Below are 17790 nucleotides of genomic sequence, written 5' to 3' on the forward strand. Positions count from 1 at the left end.
CAAGGAACTACACTGGACTTTGTGCAAACTGGAAACCGCATATCCTGAGGCTGCATTTATTGTAGCTGGGGCCTTTAATAAAGGAAATCTGAGGAAAACGCTATTGAAGTTCTATCAACACATCTCCTATGCTACTCGCACATCGAGCCCTCTTGACCATTGCTACTCTCCGACGGGAACGCAGTGGAGAGGGTGAAAAGCTTCAAGATCCTCAGCTTGCACATCAATGACAAACTGAAATGGTCCATTCAAACAGACAATGTGGTGAAGAACGAGCAACAATTCCTCTTCAACCTCAGGAGGCTGAAGAAATTTGCCTTGGCCCCTAAGACCCTCACAAACTTCTACAGATGCACCATAGAGAGCATGCTGTCGAGCCGTATTACTGCCTGGTATGACAATTGCAATGTCCACAACTGCAAGGCTCTCCAGAGGGTGGTGCAGTCAGCCCAATGCATCACCGGGGGCACACTGCCCGCCTGTCAGGACATCTACATCACCTGGTGTCACAGGAGGGCCTGTTCATCCCGCTATCATCTAGAAGGCGGAGACAGTAAAGGCGCATCAAAGCTGGGACAGAGAGACTGATAAACAGCTTCTATCTCCAGGCCATCAGACTGTTAAACAGTCACCACTTATGGACAGACAACTACTCCTTCCTCTGCTCTGGACAACCTGTCAGAACATTACAAAGCTCCCTCCACCTCCATCTCCTTTACTCTCTGGTGGCCTTGTGATACATTTGGGCTTATGGATTTCCTCTCTGCTAGCACTGCTAAAGGACTAAATCAAATCAAACTTTAAATGCACTTTAAATAAAGTATGATTTGATTTGGTCCTAATCTTTAATTTAGATTTTTGGTTGAAATGGAGATGTAAATTCATCATATTCATTATTAACTTGAAGATTAAATTTGACATCAACCAAAACTTGAAACCCTAGGCTTAAATGTATTGTCTATTTTTAGGTTTGAAATGAAACAATAGCTGTTGATGACTTTGCAAATGTTATATAGGCCTAAATAGTGTCATTGATGAAATATGATTTCTAGAGAGAGTATGGCTACATTACATTTGCTCTGTTAAACCTACCCTTTGTAATGACTTTGATAGCTACAGTGAATCTATTTAGTTAAGAGAGCTCTCAATAATCATTGTCACAATAGCACATTGGCAGTAGTCAGTGACAAATATCAAAGCTGGGCTGGACTTGATTAAATGGGATGGGAGACCAAATGGATAGCTGTAGATAGAGCAACTCTCCAGTAGGAGGTGCTGCCCAGTCTATAGTTTTTTTTCTGATAGTGGCTATAACGTTGAAGATCTGACATTATTTAAAGGTACAAATTCAACATATTTTATACAAGGTTTGTCTATGTTGAAAATGTGTTACCATGATGATATCATTCTGTGGTTGAAATTTGACTCTCAAAAAAAAAATGACTTTTTGCAAATCCAATGTATTTTTCATATAGATTCCACGTTACAAACAGTTGACAAATGACATTTAAACAACGTTGATTCAACAAGTTTGTGCCCAGTGGGATCTGTCTGTCTGTCGAAAGTAGGTACCTTCTTGTATTTGGGATTTTTTTTAGAAGTGTCAGTTGCATGTTAAAAATGTTGTCCAGCATGCTGCATTGGTGCAGTAAAATGCACCCAAAAGGCACTGGGCAACTAGCCCCTGCTGTTTGAAAAGAGTGCAAGAAATGTAAAGGAACTGGCATGATAACTAGTCAAACCCAGGAGAGAGAGCGAAAGCACAGCACAAGCTTCACTGAATTCCCATAACATTTCCTCTCACAAGTATACAAGTATGGTGCATTGCATAAACAGTTATGTAAATGTAGCCTGTGGTGTTTAACTCACATCGGAAGGACATTTGGTACAAGAGTATATAAACTGCTCAGTGATTGGACAGGTGCTCAGTGTGTACAGTACTGTATACGTTCTACATCTGGGGACACTGGGAAGCCCTTGACTGTGTTTGCGTTGGCGTCCCAGCTGCTAGAGGTGACTGTTAGCATTAGAGAGTGGCGGGTGGTGTGGTCCCCCCAAGGGGCCTGGGGGTATTTTGAGAGTGTGTGGGGACGGGGTGGTGAATGACACATACCTTGCTCCACCTGTTGGCCTTCCAGCCGGGGCATCCCTGGGCTCGGCAGGCCTTCTGTGTCCGGGGACGTGACAGATGAATGCAGTGCTCTTCCTCTATTTGGGTTTGGTTCTGGTTTTGGTAAACACAGGTTATCTCCCGCTGCTTGGTCCCCCGGCCACAGCTCACTGAACACTAGAGAGACAGAGAGGGAGATAAAACAAAATGGAGACAGTGAGTGCAGAGATTCTAGTGAATGCCTTTTCCAACAACACTTTTTGAAACCATGCTTATACCCGCTGCTCAAGTTCTGCGAAAGTACAACATGTCAATCAGTTTAGAACTTTATATGTATGAAGAGAGACAAAGTACTTAACCATCCAATGTGCTGTTTTGTGTTGCGCATTGAGAGCCTGCTTGTAATGATTTGATGGTTAATGGTTTCAATGGTCACGGCTTAGCTTACTCCTGAGGAGGTTCCCTCTCTACCACATGAAAGAGTAGTGAGCCAAATGAAATTGTCTAAAAGAGTATAAAAACCACAAGAATCAATGAAAATGTACTAGCAAAGATGTTATAAAATGTATAAAATTATTCAACACGGTGCTTTGCTCAATATAGTGTCTTCAGTGTATGAGTTGGAGATAAACACACATGATATGTTATTGCATCTCATGGCCAAGTGAACGAGCTATAAACCACTTTTGGATAAACTAATCATGACATGGATCTCTGTAAAGCATCTAGTGAACACCCAGGTTTGAATGCACTCCCCTGTTTAACGTGTAAACCCTGTACATGGCAGAAACTAGAGGACACACACAACCCCAGGAGAGAGAAGACTCACAAAGCTAAAAGACCTGGATGCATACATATGGCTAGACAATCATATGGTTTCAATAAGCTGTACAATGCTTCAGAAAAGCTACAGAGAAAACAAGAACACAACGAATAAAAAGCAGAGAGATCCTGATGAGTCTTCAGAAAGACCCATGACTGAGACGAAGGTCGGTCGATGGATAAAAATATTCTAGACTCTTCCGTCTTTATGAGTACAAACAGCAATTAGAGAGCCAGCTATTTCTGCTGTACTCTCAGTGAGAGAGTGAGCCCCCTTACACAAAGCCACTCTAAAATGGGGTATTGGAATAAAGTACAACAAGACGTGGAGAACTCTGTTTTGTCTTAGCATATTTTCCAGCCCAGATAATAAACATAATATTGTATTGTCCCTTAATTATGATCTCAGAATGTTGCATAACAGCAAAATGGTAAACTTGTGGTGGTCATAGATAGTACACTCTATTGGACTTACTGTGCTGTGATGGAATTCTTTAAGGAAGATTTATTTTAGACATACTGTATTGATTTCTAACAAAAGCTGGTACTTTTTTAGGTTTGGACAACAGGAGCTAAGGGCATAGGATGTGAAGAATGACTTCTTTTTCCACTAATGGAGGAGAAGCATTCAAGCACTCAGAGAGACACGTTTGTGCAACACTTGGTGAGTTCACTATGCTAGAGTACCCATTTGAACCATTTAAACAGAGAGGCACCTCCTGCTATATTCTCTTCTTTACTGTGGTGAGGGCAGTGCTTGAGTTGACACCGCACACAGATACAGTATATAATACACATTGTAATTACAAAGGCATTTTAAACACAGGGCTCAGCCCAGCTGACTAGGAGACTTCAAAGCTGTCCTGCGTTGACTGACTGATCCTAAACATGGCAGTTTCTTATACCCGCTGCACGCTCACTCAAAAATGATAACACTGCTCCCTCCACTTCAGACAGGAACGGAGACAGTAGGGGCGAATTTACAGTAGGGGCGATAGAGGGGGTGTTAGCCCCTCCTTACTGCTGTCATTGAAGTAGAAAAAAATAGGAAAATAAAAAAGAGCAGGAGGAAGAAAGGAAACCACAGCCATACAGGCAGTGCTACGGGCAGTGCTACGAGCAGTGCTACGAGCAGTGCTACGAGCAGTGCTCCTCAGCTGAACTGTATCTGCTGCCTGTTTAACAGTGGGGAGAAGACATTATTAGGCGCCGTGCTCCTCCCTCTCCACAGCCAGGGAGCCTTATCTGTCAGCCATTAGTTAATCAAGGCTGGTAACGTAAAAGTAGAGCAGAAAACTGGCACAGCGCGTGGGGCCAAAGGACAACCTCTGAGAGCTGAGCTGAGCAGAGCAGGAGGAGGGCAAGGACCCGGGAACCGACCAACTCCTCCACTCTAAACTCTACTACCAGGCTAGGCTGCTGCCTCACTCTACTCAACACTGGATCAGGTAAGTCAACTCTCCTCTTACTACTCTTCAACTGCTCAATTGCCTTTTCCATGAATAGCTGCTGGTCTTCTAACTAACATACTGAGGACAAAAGATTGTGATTTTCATTTGGAGAATTTAGTAAATGAGTAAATAAATGAGTAAATAAATATGACTAATGAAGGGTTATAGGCTGGTAATGCATGTTACTACAGTAAATACTACATGTTGGGGATCTCTAACAAATAATACATGGGGGGGAAAGACTCAAGGTCACATTCACAGAAAATGTATATGGGGATTACAAACACTTAGCCACTTAAATGTATCCATTTACTGTACTGTAAGTCACACTGGATAAAAGTATATTCTAAGTTGCATATACATGTATTATTACTATTAAAACTTTGTTGAAAAAAAAATATATATATACAAGCCGCATGAAAAATGACTTTCTCTCGAGACAGATTTGCTCTCCCAAGTTGTAACAGCAATTCATTTAACATGATTAGGTGGGTTAATTCTAGTATCAGCCAGTGAATTTCATCTGGAAATAATATGGATTACTTTAGAAGACGGAAATAAATTGTTGCCTGAAAGCCACCCCAGTAACACGGTTTTGTTTAACAAAGTTGTTCAACCAGAACGGGAGATGTATTACAGTACACAGAAAGAGATAAGCCATGTTTGGCCGTTTACTGCATTGTGCTAACAGCTAAGCAGCTTGTGCTTTTTCTTCTTCTTTCCACTGCATTCCTCTTTGCTAGTGTTTCAGAGTTCTGGGACAGTTCACTTCATTTATTGCCAGACCAAATCCAGCTAATTCATGTTTATTCTCTGTGCTATAAAGACCATACTATAAAACAGCTTGTTGCACTTGTAGGTAAATAGACATGGAGCTGTCTTTTTTCATTTAAATGATTACAAATATTGATACTTAAATGGACTTTGGTAGACTATACTGAAATGTGAGATGCATCAAGAATATTGACAGGTTATGTCTTTTTTCTATTTCCATGCTATTCATAAGATCATGTCTTTGTCTTGGCATGGCAGGCTGCAATTGTATGATGACAGCCGCCCATTCCATCGCAGAGAACAGGTAAGCCAATGGACACATGGAAGCGTTTAGGCATAGAGAGACCACGCTATTTGGTAACTTATGAGACCATGGAATGACCTGTAGTTCAGCCAATGCGACTACGCCTCAGCATATGCCACTTCAACAGAAAGAACACAGAAATCCCCATAGAACAACTCACTTTCAATTGATAGTTCACTTGGAATGTTTGTCAGATGTTTTCAAACCTTAAAAGGCACTGTCTAATTTCTTTAGTACCTATGTTTCTGGAGCAAGAACAAACTCACGATTGTGTGAAGGTTGTCCAGAATATTATACTCTGTACTAGCAAACTAATACTCATATACTATGTATAGAAATTGTCAACAGCTTCAAAAAAAGATGATCAAAGTCATATTGAAGATAATCTAGGTTTATGATCCTCCTAACAACTCAATATGTACTCATTTTCCAACGACCAAGTGATATTAGTGAACAAGATACACTGATAGATTTTATTATAGCAACAACTCTGATGTTGTTCCACTGATATTATTTCAGTTCATTACACTGATTATTACACTGATGTTATTACACCTTTATCAGTGTCAATGAGGGGAAAACATGTAAGAAGATGTTTGCAAAGCTCAGAGAGTGAGGGAGGCTAAGACATATGGCCAGAGAGCGGGATACTGCCGTATCACGGGATGCTTTTTCTGTTCAAGGTCCTGTTTTGCAAGAAAGTTTCAAAGACAGAAGTCTAAACAAGACATGCTGCCGACGTGGGAAAAGCTGGTAAGAGCAGAGCATCGTGGGGCGGAGGAATGTCAGAGTCATAGATCTTTCATCCTCAAGGCCAAAATAGCCACACACATGCCTGATCATCTCCATGCATGGGAAGAAACGATAAGCAACACCTCATATTAGCACTAATACAGTCCAGTCCAACCCTGGCCAACGTGGTCCAAATCTGGCATCCAGACATCAGTGGCCAAAGATATATCGTTAGACAATTACTACACGAGTAAGTAGGCTGTATTAACTGAAATTAATTGGTATTAACTCGCAAGTAGGATTTCCTCACAAAAGAGTTGGTACAAACCAATGTCATAAGTATATTTAGGTACCGAAGGTAAAAAATAGGGACATTTCTTATTGGCGTCACCATGGAGTTTATTGTAAGGGTAATGATGATTGAAAAGGATATTGCAACGTCTAAATAATTATTGGTCTGTGTTAACAAAGTTGACAAAATGTTCACTACAAGAGCTTTAAGGCTGCTTGTGATGGAAAATGAAAGCAGTCGACTAAACTCAACTGTGTAGTTGGTGCCAAACAATCCTAAAAGGCATATTAAGTTTCCCCAACAGGATTCTCTTTTTAAGTCAACACCACTCAGAAAAGATGAACTGAGCAACCATAAGTCAACTTTCGGGAATGACAAAAACAACCAGTTTTTCTACCTGTCCAAACATTCAGCTTGAACCAAGATCCATTTTCATGTCCCACTCCAGAAAAACTCCATTGGTGCTTCATTGAGTACAATGCTGTTGTCTCATAAAGCTATGCCAGACCAGGAAAGTGAACCTGATCTAGAACAGCAGAACTAAAAAGACGGAACAATGCATGAGATTCTAAAGTGACCTTTTGGCCCAGGATTTCCAAGAGCTTCCAAGAGTCCCTATTCCTGGCAAATTCCATCCATCCAAATTCCATCTTCTTCTTACTCAACACCACTTTAAGCTGTCAAGACCCAAACTCTAGTGTCATTTATCCTAGTGACGAGTTCACAACCAAAGCCAAAGACATGGTGTTCTTTAAAATAAATAAATAAAATCAAATGTTATTTGTCACATGCTTCGTAAACAACAAGTGTAGACTAACAGTGAAATGCTTACCTACGGGCCCTTCCCATCAATGCAGAGAAAAATGATAGAAAAAAATGATGACACGAGGAAGAAATACACAACGAGTAACAATAACTTGGCTATATACATGGGGTACAGCTAACGTTTGTCTTTCGGCATTGTTCATCCTGGGTTCCCATAAAAGAATTGCATCGTATGACACCAACGACCTTGACCTTGGCCTTGTGATCCAACCAAAAAGCTACAGTGGACTCCAAAAGTGGTGTTAAACATTGAGTATAACTGTGTCCTTAACAGTAGAAGGAAAACAAGTTATTAGGTAAAAGCATTGACTACAAAGTCAAAGGCAACTATAATTCCTTGGCTTCCAGCACATCAGATATAATATTTGCCCACCAATGACTGCCTCACGTAGCCACACTGTATATTTTCAGATCCTAGACGGGTGTCAAACATACGGGCCGGTTCCCGGGATGGTTTGAGTATTTACTATATTTTTTAATAGGACTTTATCATTATTCTATCATTATACTGAGTGGCGCAGCGGTTTAAGGCCCTGCATCGCAGTGCTAGAGGCCCAGGTTCGACCCAGGTTCGATCCCGGCTGTGATCCGGAGTCCCTTAGGGCATTGCACAATTGGCCCAGTGTCGTCCAGGTTGGGGGAGGGTTTTGCCGGGGCAGGCCGTCATTGTAAATAAGAATTTGTTCTTAACTGACTTGCCTGGTTAAATATATACAGTATATAGTTTTTTAAATTTGATACTTTAAAATGACAAAAAGCAAATCCAAACTGTGTAGAAATAATACAGTTCCTTGACTGTGTCCAGCTCGCTAATAATAACAAAAATGAAAACAAGACAGTCAGGGAGCATAGAAAATTCAAAAAACAATGGATAGATTACGATAAAAAAAAAATTGATGGCGAGGAAATATAACCAATATTCAGTGCGGCCCTCCAGACCTCATTGACAAAATTAGTTTGTGCTTGCAATTTACTCTGGCGGATCTGACACTGGAGGATGACATAAGAGGACTGAACATTGCGTGATGTAAACGGTGGTGTCGTTTAATCACAAAAGGATTGGGAGGGAGACGTTGGGGCTGAATATGAGTACTGTAGGCTCAGACATTGACTTGCTGGAATGTCTTCACCATCTGTGAACCAGCGGCCCTAAAGCTCTGAGAGACAGATGCGCAAGTAGAAACAGACCTGTAGAAACAGACCTGCCATTAGCCAGGTAGCTAATGTGGAACATGCAATACAGGACCCACATCAGTAAAGGTAGAGCCTGGAAGTCTTCATTTAAAGAGTAATATACTGACGTCTATTGCACTGCTAACTGACGCCACACCAGAAAGCAGCGGTGTAGGGTGTCTTGGTAAGATGTGAGGTAAAAAGTGACAAGCTTTACTTTCTAGGGAGATATGCTATTTTGAGTGGGTTATCACGTTCTTCTAGGGCATCCTCAAACTCTTTCCCACTGAACCAAGTTTGGGGATACATTTTTTTTGAGACAAATATGAAAAGTTTGTACAGTCCAACTACCAAGGCACATCAACATGATAGCCACCAACAAGCCCCAACATGAATAATCTCCAGTAGAGACGAGGAGAGAGGAACAAGTCCCATTTCAGAGAGGATTCACCCCATAAGCTTTAGAGACCTTTCTCTCAGATGCGTTGCAATGCCAGTTGAGGACCTGTTCCCAATCATTGGACGAGCCAGGGAAAGCCTAGTTTAAACGCTTCCAGATCTCTTATTTTATCCCCCTGCATCCATCCCCAGCTGTAGCGCCGGCGAAACAAAAATCTGCCTAAACTAGTCTTTTCCCCTCTCTCAATCTTTTCCCCAATCTCTCTCCCCTTGCTCTGCTCTGTATCTAGTTTCTTTGTGGTCGCGAGTCAACTCCTGCCATTTTATGTCATCACCCTCTGTCACTGAGACTGCATTAGTGGCTATGTCTAAACGAGGCTTTAATGTACAGGACTAGGCCACATAGAGCCAAATATATATCAAACTTTGAAGTTTGACATCAACCGTGCTTGATCGCAGATGTCTATATAGGCAGGAGGGTTCACTGGTTTAGATGAAAGACTCTCCATTGCTGACACTTAATATTTATGTTCCATATGTACTATATAAATATCTTGTCTAGTTCTCTCTCAGTCAAATGTTAAGAAATGTGTGTGTTTTGTTGGGCAATCTGGGATAAAAACAAATCAATCTTTGTATACAAGCCATGTCTTTTCTATGTCATTTGTTTCTATTGAGGCATGGCAGCATTATTTCATTGCTCTCTAAATTGCAAGAAATTGCAAGAAATAAATCTTGGACACATCAATGTTGATGGAGAGCATGCTAATATTACAGTTGTTTTTTAATCAAATCCTGGGACAAAAACAAATTACTTTGATTTAAAACAGACAGGAAATGTAATAATGAAAAAAAAAGAGACTTATTTTGATATATGTTTTGGCTGTACTCCATGTTTTCCAACTGTTTGGCCTTTCGATACAGACTTTGTTGCTGCTGTCAAAGCTATACTTCTGTCCAAAGATGTTGATGCCTCAGATAACATCTCGAAGCAGAATCTGGTTTGGTGCCTCCAAAGGCTTAACCCTCCGAACATGCCAAATCCTACAAGTATACTGACCAATACAACTCATCAATTGCATAATTTGGATTGGTTTAACATTGAATAAACCACCACTAACAGGGACCAAATGTAACATTAGCATCCTGCTCTGGTTTCCAACCTATGACAAGAACCATGCTTGAAGAACTGAGACTGAGGGAACCTCCAAGTCTCCAAGTTCTAGCTAGCTCCAGTTGATCAGTGCTAGACCGGCATATGGGCTGGATCAGAAAACACAAGCTCAATGATGTTACTACCATCTGACCCCAGGGTGACAGGTTTAGGGAATTTGCCTCAGTCCAAAGTCAAATATGTTTATGTTGTGGATTTCATTTTAACAAATTGTTTGTTAGTGCTGCTTCACCCCAAAAATGTTTGCAGCTGTTTTTAAAGCAGTAGTCATTACTTAATGATGTTACCATTGTTGCTATATCTATTTTGTGTGGAACTTTACTGCTCCCAAACTGTGTTTGTGTAACAAAATCTGTGCAATAAATGTCAATTATTTTCTGTCTTTGGTGAGTTATTCTCTTTGGAATCAGTTAATGCTTACATAGCTTGATTGCTATATTGGACAAACCCTGACTGAAGAATGCCACATGATACCCTAATCATCTCACCAGGTAAGTCCATGACACAAGATTCAACCCATATAACTGCCACTTGAGGAAGCAAATCCCTTTGTGAAACATGCCAACAGTGCATTAGGAAAGTATTCAGACCCCTTGACTTTTTGCACATTTTGTTACATTACAGCCTTATTCTAAAATTGATTTAAAAAAATCTTCATCAATCTACACACAATACCCCATAATGACAAAGCGAAAACAGGTTTTTAGACATTTTAGCAAATTTATTAAAGAAACAGAAATACCTTACTTACATAAGTATTCACTGACTAGGTAAACCCCTTTCCTTTCCTTTCCTTTCCTATTCAGACCCTTTGCTATGAGACTCGAAATTGAGCTCAGGTGCATCCGGTTTCCATTAATCATCCTTGAGATGTTTCTACAACTTGATTGGAGTCCACCTGTGTTAAATTCAATTGATTGGACATGATTTGGGAAAAGCACACACCTATGCTGAGAAAATATTTGCCTCCCCCCACCAGATCGAGCCGATCTAAAGAGACTACTCTGTTGCAGAATAATGTTTTTTTTGTGTTGCCACCCCACAATGACATAACCACACCACCATTTCCCCTCGTAACTAATTGCTATGCAAAATCTATGGTTGTATAATTTTATACCTGTTTTTACGGCACAGTCCTTCAAACCCTGTAACCTAAGGTCCCACAGCAAAAACCAAGCCATGAGGTTGACGGAATTGTCAGTAGAGCTCCGAGACAGGATTGTTTCGAGGCACAGATCTGGGGAAGGGTACCAAAACATTTCTGCATCATTGAAGGTCCCCAAGAACACAGTGGCTTCCATCATTCTTAAATGGAAGAAGTTTGGAACCACTAAGACTCTTTCTAGAGCTAGCCGCCCGGCCAAACTGAGCAATCGGGAGAGAAGGGTCTTGGTCAGGGAGGTGACCAAGAACACGATGGTCCCTCTGACAGAGCTCCAGAGTTCCTCTGTGGAGATGGGAGAACCTTCCAGAAGGACAACCATCTCTGCAGCACTCCACCAATCAGGCCTTCATTGTAGGGGTGGCCAGATGGAAGCCACTCCTTAGTAAAAGTCACATGACAGCCCGCTTGTAGTTTGCCAAAAGGCACCTAAAGGACTCTCAGACCGTGAGAAACAAGATTCTCTGGTCTGATGAAACCAAGATTGAACTCTTTGGCCTGAATTCCAAGCGTAATTTCTGGCGGAAACCTGGCACCATGCCTACAGTGAAGCAGGGGATGTTTTTCAGCAGCAGGGACTGGGAGACTAGTCAGGATCGAGGGAAAGATGAACGGAGCAAAGTACAGAGAGATCCTTGATGAAACCCTGCTCCAGAGCGCTCAGGACCTCAGACTGGAGTGAAGGTTCACCTTCCAACAGGACAACAACCCCAAGCACACAGCCAAAACAATGCAGGAGTGGCTTCAGGACAAGTCTCTGAATGTCCTTGAGTGGCCCAGCCAGAGCCCGGACTTGAACCTGATCGAACATCTCTGGAGAGACCTGAAAATAGCTGCGCAGCGACGCTCTTCATCCAATCTGACAGAGCTTGAGAGGATCTGCAGAGAAGAATGGGAGAAACTCCCCAAATACAGGTGTGCCAAGCTTGTTGCTTCAACAAAGTACTGAGTCATTCATTTTTGGTATTGGCTCTGCTTATTTTATTTGTCCTGTTGAAATGATCTCCTCTATTTGGAAGCATGATATAATACAACAGAAAAGAGGCAGAAATGAATCCATCAACAATATTGTATGAACATAATTTTGGGGGATTTCGATTTGGGACCTCTTCAAATATAACAAACTTGCCAACATTGATTAATACCAATTATTCTTGTAATAAAACACAATACTCTGTTGGTTTCCAGCGAAAGGCATTACGGAGATAGCCCTATTACTACAATTGTAAACAGATGTATGTGCCAGCCTGTGCCAAAGTTGGAGTATGTTTTCTCTTGAGTGTTTGCAAAATAAAATGATTAAAAAAACATCATAACAATATGAAGAAAGCCTGCAGTCTGTTTTACATTATATTTTGTGTGGTTTTAATTTATGCTGTTTATGCTATTTTATAAAGCACACTTTTATGCTATTCTAAAATACTCAGATTGCTGGTTTTAGATTAGCTGGATATAGACATGAGGAGTAACTGCAAGGGCATATATTTTTTCTGTATCAACAAATATTGCAGGTATTATATATTGTGTACCAAATTCTATAGGGATATAATTAAACCCAAACAGTTATCTTGAAGTTTGTGTCTGAAGTTAGTTTGACCTGTGTACAACTTTTGGGCGATGGTTCAGCATTTAGGATGTGGGCCTTTATGTCTCGATAAATTTTGCTCAGTGTAGTTTATATTTTAGACAGTATTTGGTATAAACCCCAAAAAATACAGAGCACATATGATGCTATTTCCTGTACTGTGATGAGCATAAAAGTAAATGTTCAACAATATGACTTTATGGAGCAAATGTCATTGCCAAAGAAAACAACACTTTCCAAGTATTACAGCATGATGCCATATTGAAAAACAACACACATTTCACAATCTTTGTTTCTTTAATATTTTTTACAGTGGGAAAAGATATTTCAACATTCTTATGTATTTTTGAATGTGAACTAAATAAATAGAAAAAGATTAACATTTGAACAAAAACACTTTAAGCAATGCACTGTTGCCCCACAGCACAATCACTGAGCACCTTGGGTAAAAAAGTTGGAGACGCGAAGGGCGACTGGGCTGGCGAGGCTAAGGAGGAGCTAAGGAGGAGTCTTGGATGAAGTGAATGTCTTGGGACAGACGGAGACAAAGGAATGTGGAAGAGGAGGAAGAAGACAAGAGAGAGAGCCCAGAGTGGACCTCACAGGAGAGCTTACGGTCAACACAAACAAAGAGCCATTTTGGTAACACTTCACCTGAACTATGTGTCAGGAAGACTGCACCTTGATGTCACAAATGTCATGACACTTTGGGAAACCATGTTTCACGTACTAGTGTTTTTCATGCTGTCGAAGGATATAATATAATATATGTTGACTGGCTGGCTATCCATCAAGCAAGATGTAGTAGTTAGTAATGAAATGTTTTGAAATGTATGGATCAGTTATGGGATGACAGGTCAGGTTTTTGACAGGTCAGGTTTATGACAGGTCAGGTTTATGACAGCATTACGAAGGTTATGACAGATAGTTCAACCCAAGTGTTACATGTATCTAAACTGAAACAAATACAATATTCAAGCTGCAACAATGAATAAACTATTGTAAACAAAAAAAATACCTTTTATTTGAAAAAATCCTTCAGAAATATAGAAACTGGCCCAAGAAAAAAGTGAAACAGCAACAAATGACTAGAGTATCATAAAAGAGAGGTATTTGTGTGCTTCAGTTGGTATGAGATTAGCGGATGCCAATTCAGTTTTATCTTCTGAGCAGACTTTCAGATGAAAAGCACATTGGAAGTAAATCTACTGTGAAATGGTAGAGCTTTAAAAATTGGATTGCATAGTTTGACATTTGTACACCATATTAGACGGATTTATCTTGATTATACGGCATGTAGCATAAGCAATACATCAGGTATGACCTGTGAATAAGTTCAATAATACAACTTTACAGTGCCTCTTGTACTAGACTGTTATGTCAATCTGTTTAGAGCACCTACAGCCAATTTATCAGAGGCAAAGACAAAAGGGCTCTAATTCGCTGACTTCTGAAAAAATGTCAGACTGGTGTTTCTATAGAAACCCCACTGTAAACATCATTTTGATGTAAACTTCTCTTGTACTATAGTGCAGTTTTACAGTAGAGACAAAGGGCCCACCATGCAAGACAAATATTGAAACCACTTGTGCCACTATGACCAACTAACACACTAACGACAAGACAGAAAAATTACAACACGTACTGGTGAGGGTGAGAGTATATTGTGAGGTTGAATGTTTCGCCAAACAGTGATCCCTGTACAATGTTCAGTTCTGTGATACCAGAAGTGTAGAAGGTGTGTGCCTGGCCTTTGTAGCTACTACTGTACATGACTTTCTGCGCCCAATATTTGCCTTGCATAGGCATTATAGCTTTTTTCCTACAGTAACAGTATGTGTCTGAGCATTTCAAATATCTACCATTTCAAATTCAACCCTAAAATACAGTGTTATATCTAGACTATCTATAGTATTCTATAGTTACTGTTTTTTATTATTTTGTATTTATAATTCATTGGCAGTTATTTCAAGCTTTAGAAGTCCACCTTGTTACATGAGGGCTACATAGGGATGATAGAACTGTGAAAAGATCTAGAATATAATATTCTAAGAGGGATGGCACCATTTTGAAAACTGCATTTAACGTTTAATTAAGTCTTAAGTCTTTAAAAAAAATCATAATGTAAAAAATAGTAACAAAACATACTGTCGTTTTGAAAGTACTTTCCTCTGTACAAACTGTCATTATTCATGAGACGCAAGAGATCCAACCAAAAGCACCAGTAAAATATTAAATATCATATTCAGTTATGAAACCTAGCCGCTAAAAATAAAATCATACTGTACAAAGATACATACACAAAATACAGTAACAGTCATTTGTTGCTGTTTGATAAAGGTAACTCTTATACACAAATATACACTTGTGTACTTTCAGTTACAGGGTGAGACAGAAATCACAAAAAACGTTTACTTCACGCTTCACAAATGAAATAAATATATTTTGAGTTACTCACTCGCCTCTGCAAATATATGGCATTGTTGGACAACATTGTCCTTCTAATTTATAGTTTTCATTTGGAGTCTAAGTTCCAAATGGGAACCGTGTGTTTCTGATGATTCCCAATGTGGAGCAGCATTCCTGTGTGTGCTCTTTTCCCCCTTGTTTCTAATCAGCACCATGCCACTCCAGGGCCCAGTGTGGGTGGGCTGGGGCTATCCTAACCTAGCGCTGACACTAGTGCTCCATTGACTCTCCTACAGATAGGCTAAAACAGTTAGCTAGCCGCTAGCCTCTAGCTGCTAGTGGATGGGCCAGAAGTACACTCCCTGTAATTTAAGCACACCCCCATGTCTACTCACGGCTTATGGTGACACGCCCCAGTGAAGGAGGAAGTTAAGGAGGAGGAGAAGTTATGGGAAGAGGAAGTACTATCGTACCGGCTTCCATGGTCGGCGGTGCCAGGATGTGCTGCCCGGGCACAGGTACAGGCTGCACTGCTCCATGTCAGGAGGCTTATCCAGGACGTCACAGTTGTGGTCGTTGAGTCTCTGTCCGTTGGGCCGCTCGCACACCACCTGGCGCGTCCTCCTGCCTCCGCCACACGTCTGGGTGCACTGAGAGTGGAGAAGAGAAGAGGGGGTCACTTAGTATTTAGCAAGACTTTTGAGTTAATGTCAGGCTACTTGGTACAGTATCTCAATAGTTCTTCTTTCAGTGCGGGAGTAGATGAACAAGGTGCAGAGGAAAGGAAGCCACTTTAGACTATTGAAATGCATGCCCAGGAGTCTGAAATGGGTATCTGTAGTTTAGTAGTGAACTATATTGTTGTAGCTTTAACAGAGGCAGATCTGTTTAAGGATGTGCATAGCCCCTATAGTGCATGTGTACTCACCTCTCGGGAGAGGCTATAAAGACACGCCTGGTGCCCAAATTGATGATGTATGTCGTACAGCGAGAGTTGAGTGGAGACTCGGTTCAGTCAGATTCAGTTCAGTCAGTCGTCTCAACTCGTCTCTCAGATGCGCGACATACGTCATCAATTTGGGCACGTATAGCCTCTCCCTCACCTCTCCCCAGATGCCGTAGTTCCACAGAGGGCAGGGTCCTGAGTCGCAGCTCTTGGACTCTGCAGGTTTGACCCTCTGGTCACAGTGGCTGGTGCTGCGACCCTCCGCATCCTGACACACCACCACCCTCCTCTGGAAGCCCCCTGCACACGTACTGGAGCACTACGGAGGGGCACAGAGTGTGTTACAGAGGGAAACACACACACACACAACTCTGTACACAGCCTATACACTACCTTACCAGCTGCAATCTAGTCATATCCTTACTATCTGTCCGAGTGAATACAGTGAGAGATCACTATGTGAGGAACAGCAGAAATGCAGTCAGACAATTAGGTGAGGGAGAGAGCAGTGCATGGAGATGGTATCATAGTCCCAGAAGTTTTTCTTGACCACGTGGAACATCATGACCCCCCCGAACCCCCCGGCCATATTGCCTACAACTAGAGGTCTAGGAGTTTTCCCTGGTCAGGTGAGTGTAAAATCTCTGGCACCATGGTACTGTACATACTCCTCCCCAGGGTCCCGTCCTCCACTGGTTGTCTGCCGAGGGAACGTTCCAACTGCTGTGGCCCGGGTGGCTGGCAGGATTGTGGGGGCTGTAGGGCTGGTCATTGGGCCTCTGGTGGTACACGGAGGGGCAGGGGGTGGCCGTACACTCGTGCTCTGTGCTGGGCCTCTCGTCCTGGTCGCAGAATGACTCATCCACCTGGTGGTGATAGTTACTGCATTCCACCTGCCTGGTGGCCCGGCCCACACCACACGTCACTGAACACTGGGGAAACAATAGGCACAAGGTCATATCACTGAACACTGGGCAGAGAACATAGCAAAATAACTTTAATAAGTGATGCATTATTTTAGTAGTAATGGCATAATAGCTACTCATACATATTTATACTTATAAAAGTAATGGGGTTAAAAAATGACAACAACTGTAACATACAGGAGACCACTCCCAGGAACTCCACTGGCCACACGAGCTGAAGCAGGCTGAGGATTCTGGGGGCCGGGGCAGATGAGCACAGTAGGACTCGTCTGCCACTCCACCCTGGGCGTCCCGACAGCTGACATAGCGGGCACGCTTCCCCTTCCCACAGGAGACAGAGCACTGAGACAGACACACAGAGGAACCCACACACATTCAAGATTAGAGTTACAGTGTGTCACACTTACATATAAAGCACTTTACATGAACTCATACTGGCTGATGTGTTTCATTGAAGATGTGTGCATAACAACAGTCTATTTTCAATTAACTGATAAAGGTTACACTTTAAGCCATCAGCTCAGACACTCTGTAACAAATGCATTAAAATGAATCATTTGTACTCTCTGTCTCTATATGTTCTAACGAGACTCCTCCATGAGGTGAAATTCGAGCTGCACCCGGGCAAACTCAACTCAACTCAAGTAAACTTTACCAAGGGGTGAATACCTACTGCGATCTAAAGGCACCATCTGAAACACACATG

The 17790-nt window shown here is 41.6% G+C and overlaps 1 protein-coding gene and 1 long non-coding RNA gene across 6 annotated transcripts in view; one reads left to right on the forward strand and one right to left on the reverse strand.

Moving 5' to 3' along the window:
- The window catches only part of LOC129867215 (A disintegrin and metalloproteinase with thrombospondin motifs 20-like), a 164137-nt gene that overhangs the window by 24343 nt on the left and 122004 nt on the right, over positions 1–17790 (reverse strand). For all 3 annotated transcript variants that reach the window (XM_055940473.1, XM_055940475.1, XM_055940474.1), the window contains 5 exons: positions 17262–17426; positions 16827–17090; positions 16316–16477; positions 15686–15862; positions 2114–2287 (listed from right to left, as the gene is read on the reverse strand). In XM_055940473.1, the coding sequence (XP_055796448.1) occupies positions 2114–2287; positions 15686–15862; positions 16316–16477; positions 16827–17090; positions 17262–17426 (942 nt within the window). The remainder of the gene's footprint in view (positions 1–2113; positions 2288–15685; positions 15863–16315; positions 16478–16826; positions 17091–17261; positions 17427–17790) is intronic.
- LOC129867216 (uncharacterized) lies at positions 4033–10436 on the forward strand. 3 transcript variants are annotated; one of them, XR_008761591.1, is made up of 3 exons: positions 4033–4380; positions 5416–5461; positions 6145–10436. It is a non-coding gene; the product is annotated as an uncharacterized LOC129867216 (long non-coding RNA). The 3 variants fall into 3 exon arrangements; XR_008761592.1 differs by lacking the exon at positions 4033–4380 and having other exon boundaries at positions 5358–5461; positions 6145–6214; positions 9807–10436; XR_008761590.1 differs by lacking the exon at positions 4033–4380 and having other exon boundaries at positions 5345–5461.

This window comes from Salvelinus fontinalis, chromosome 12 (genome assembly GCF_029448725.1).
Source record: "Salvelinus fontinalis isolate EN_2023a chromosome 12, ASM2944872v1, whole genome shotgun sequence".
NCBI classification, from domain to species: domain Eukaryota; kingdom Metazoa; phylum Chordata; class Actinopteri; order Salmoniformes; family Salmonidae; genus Salvelinus; species Salvelinus fontinalis.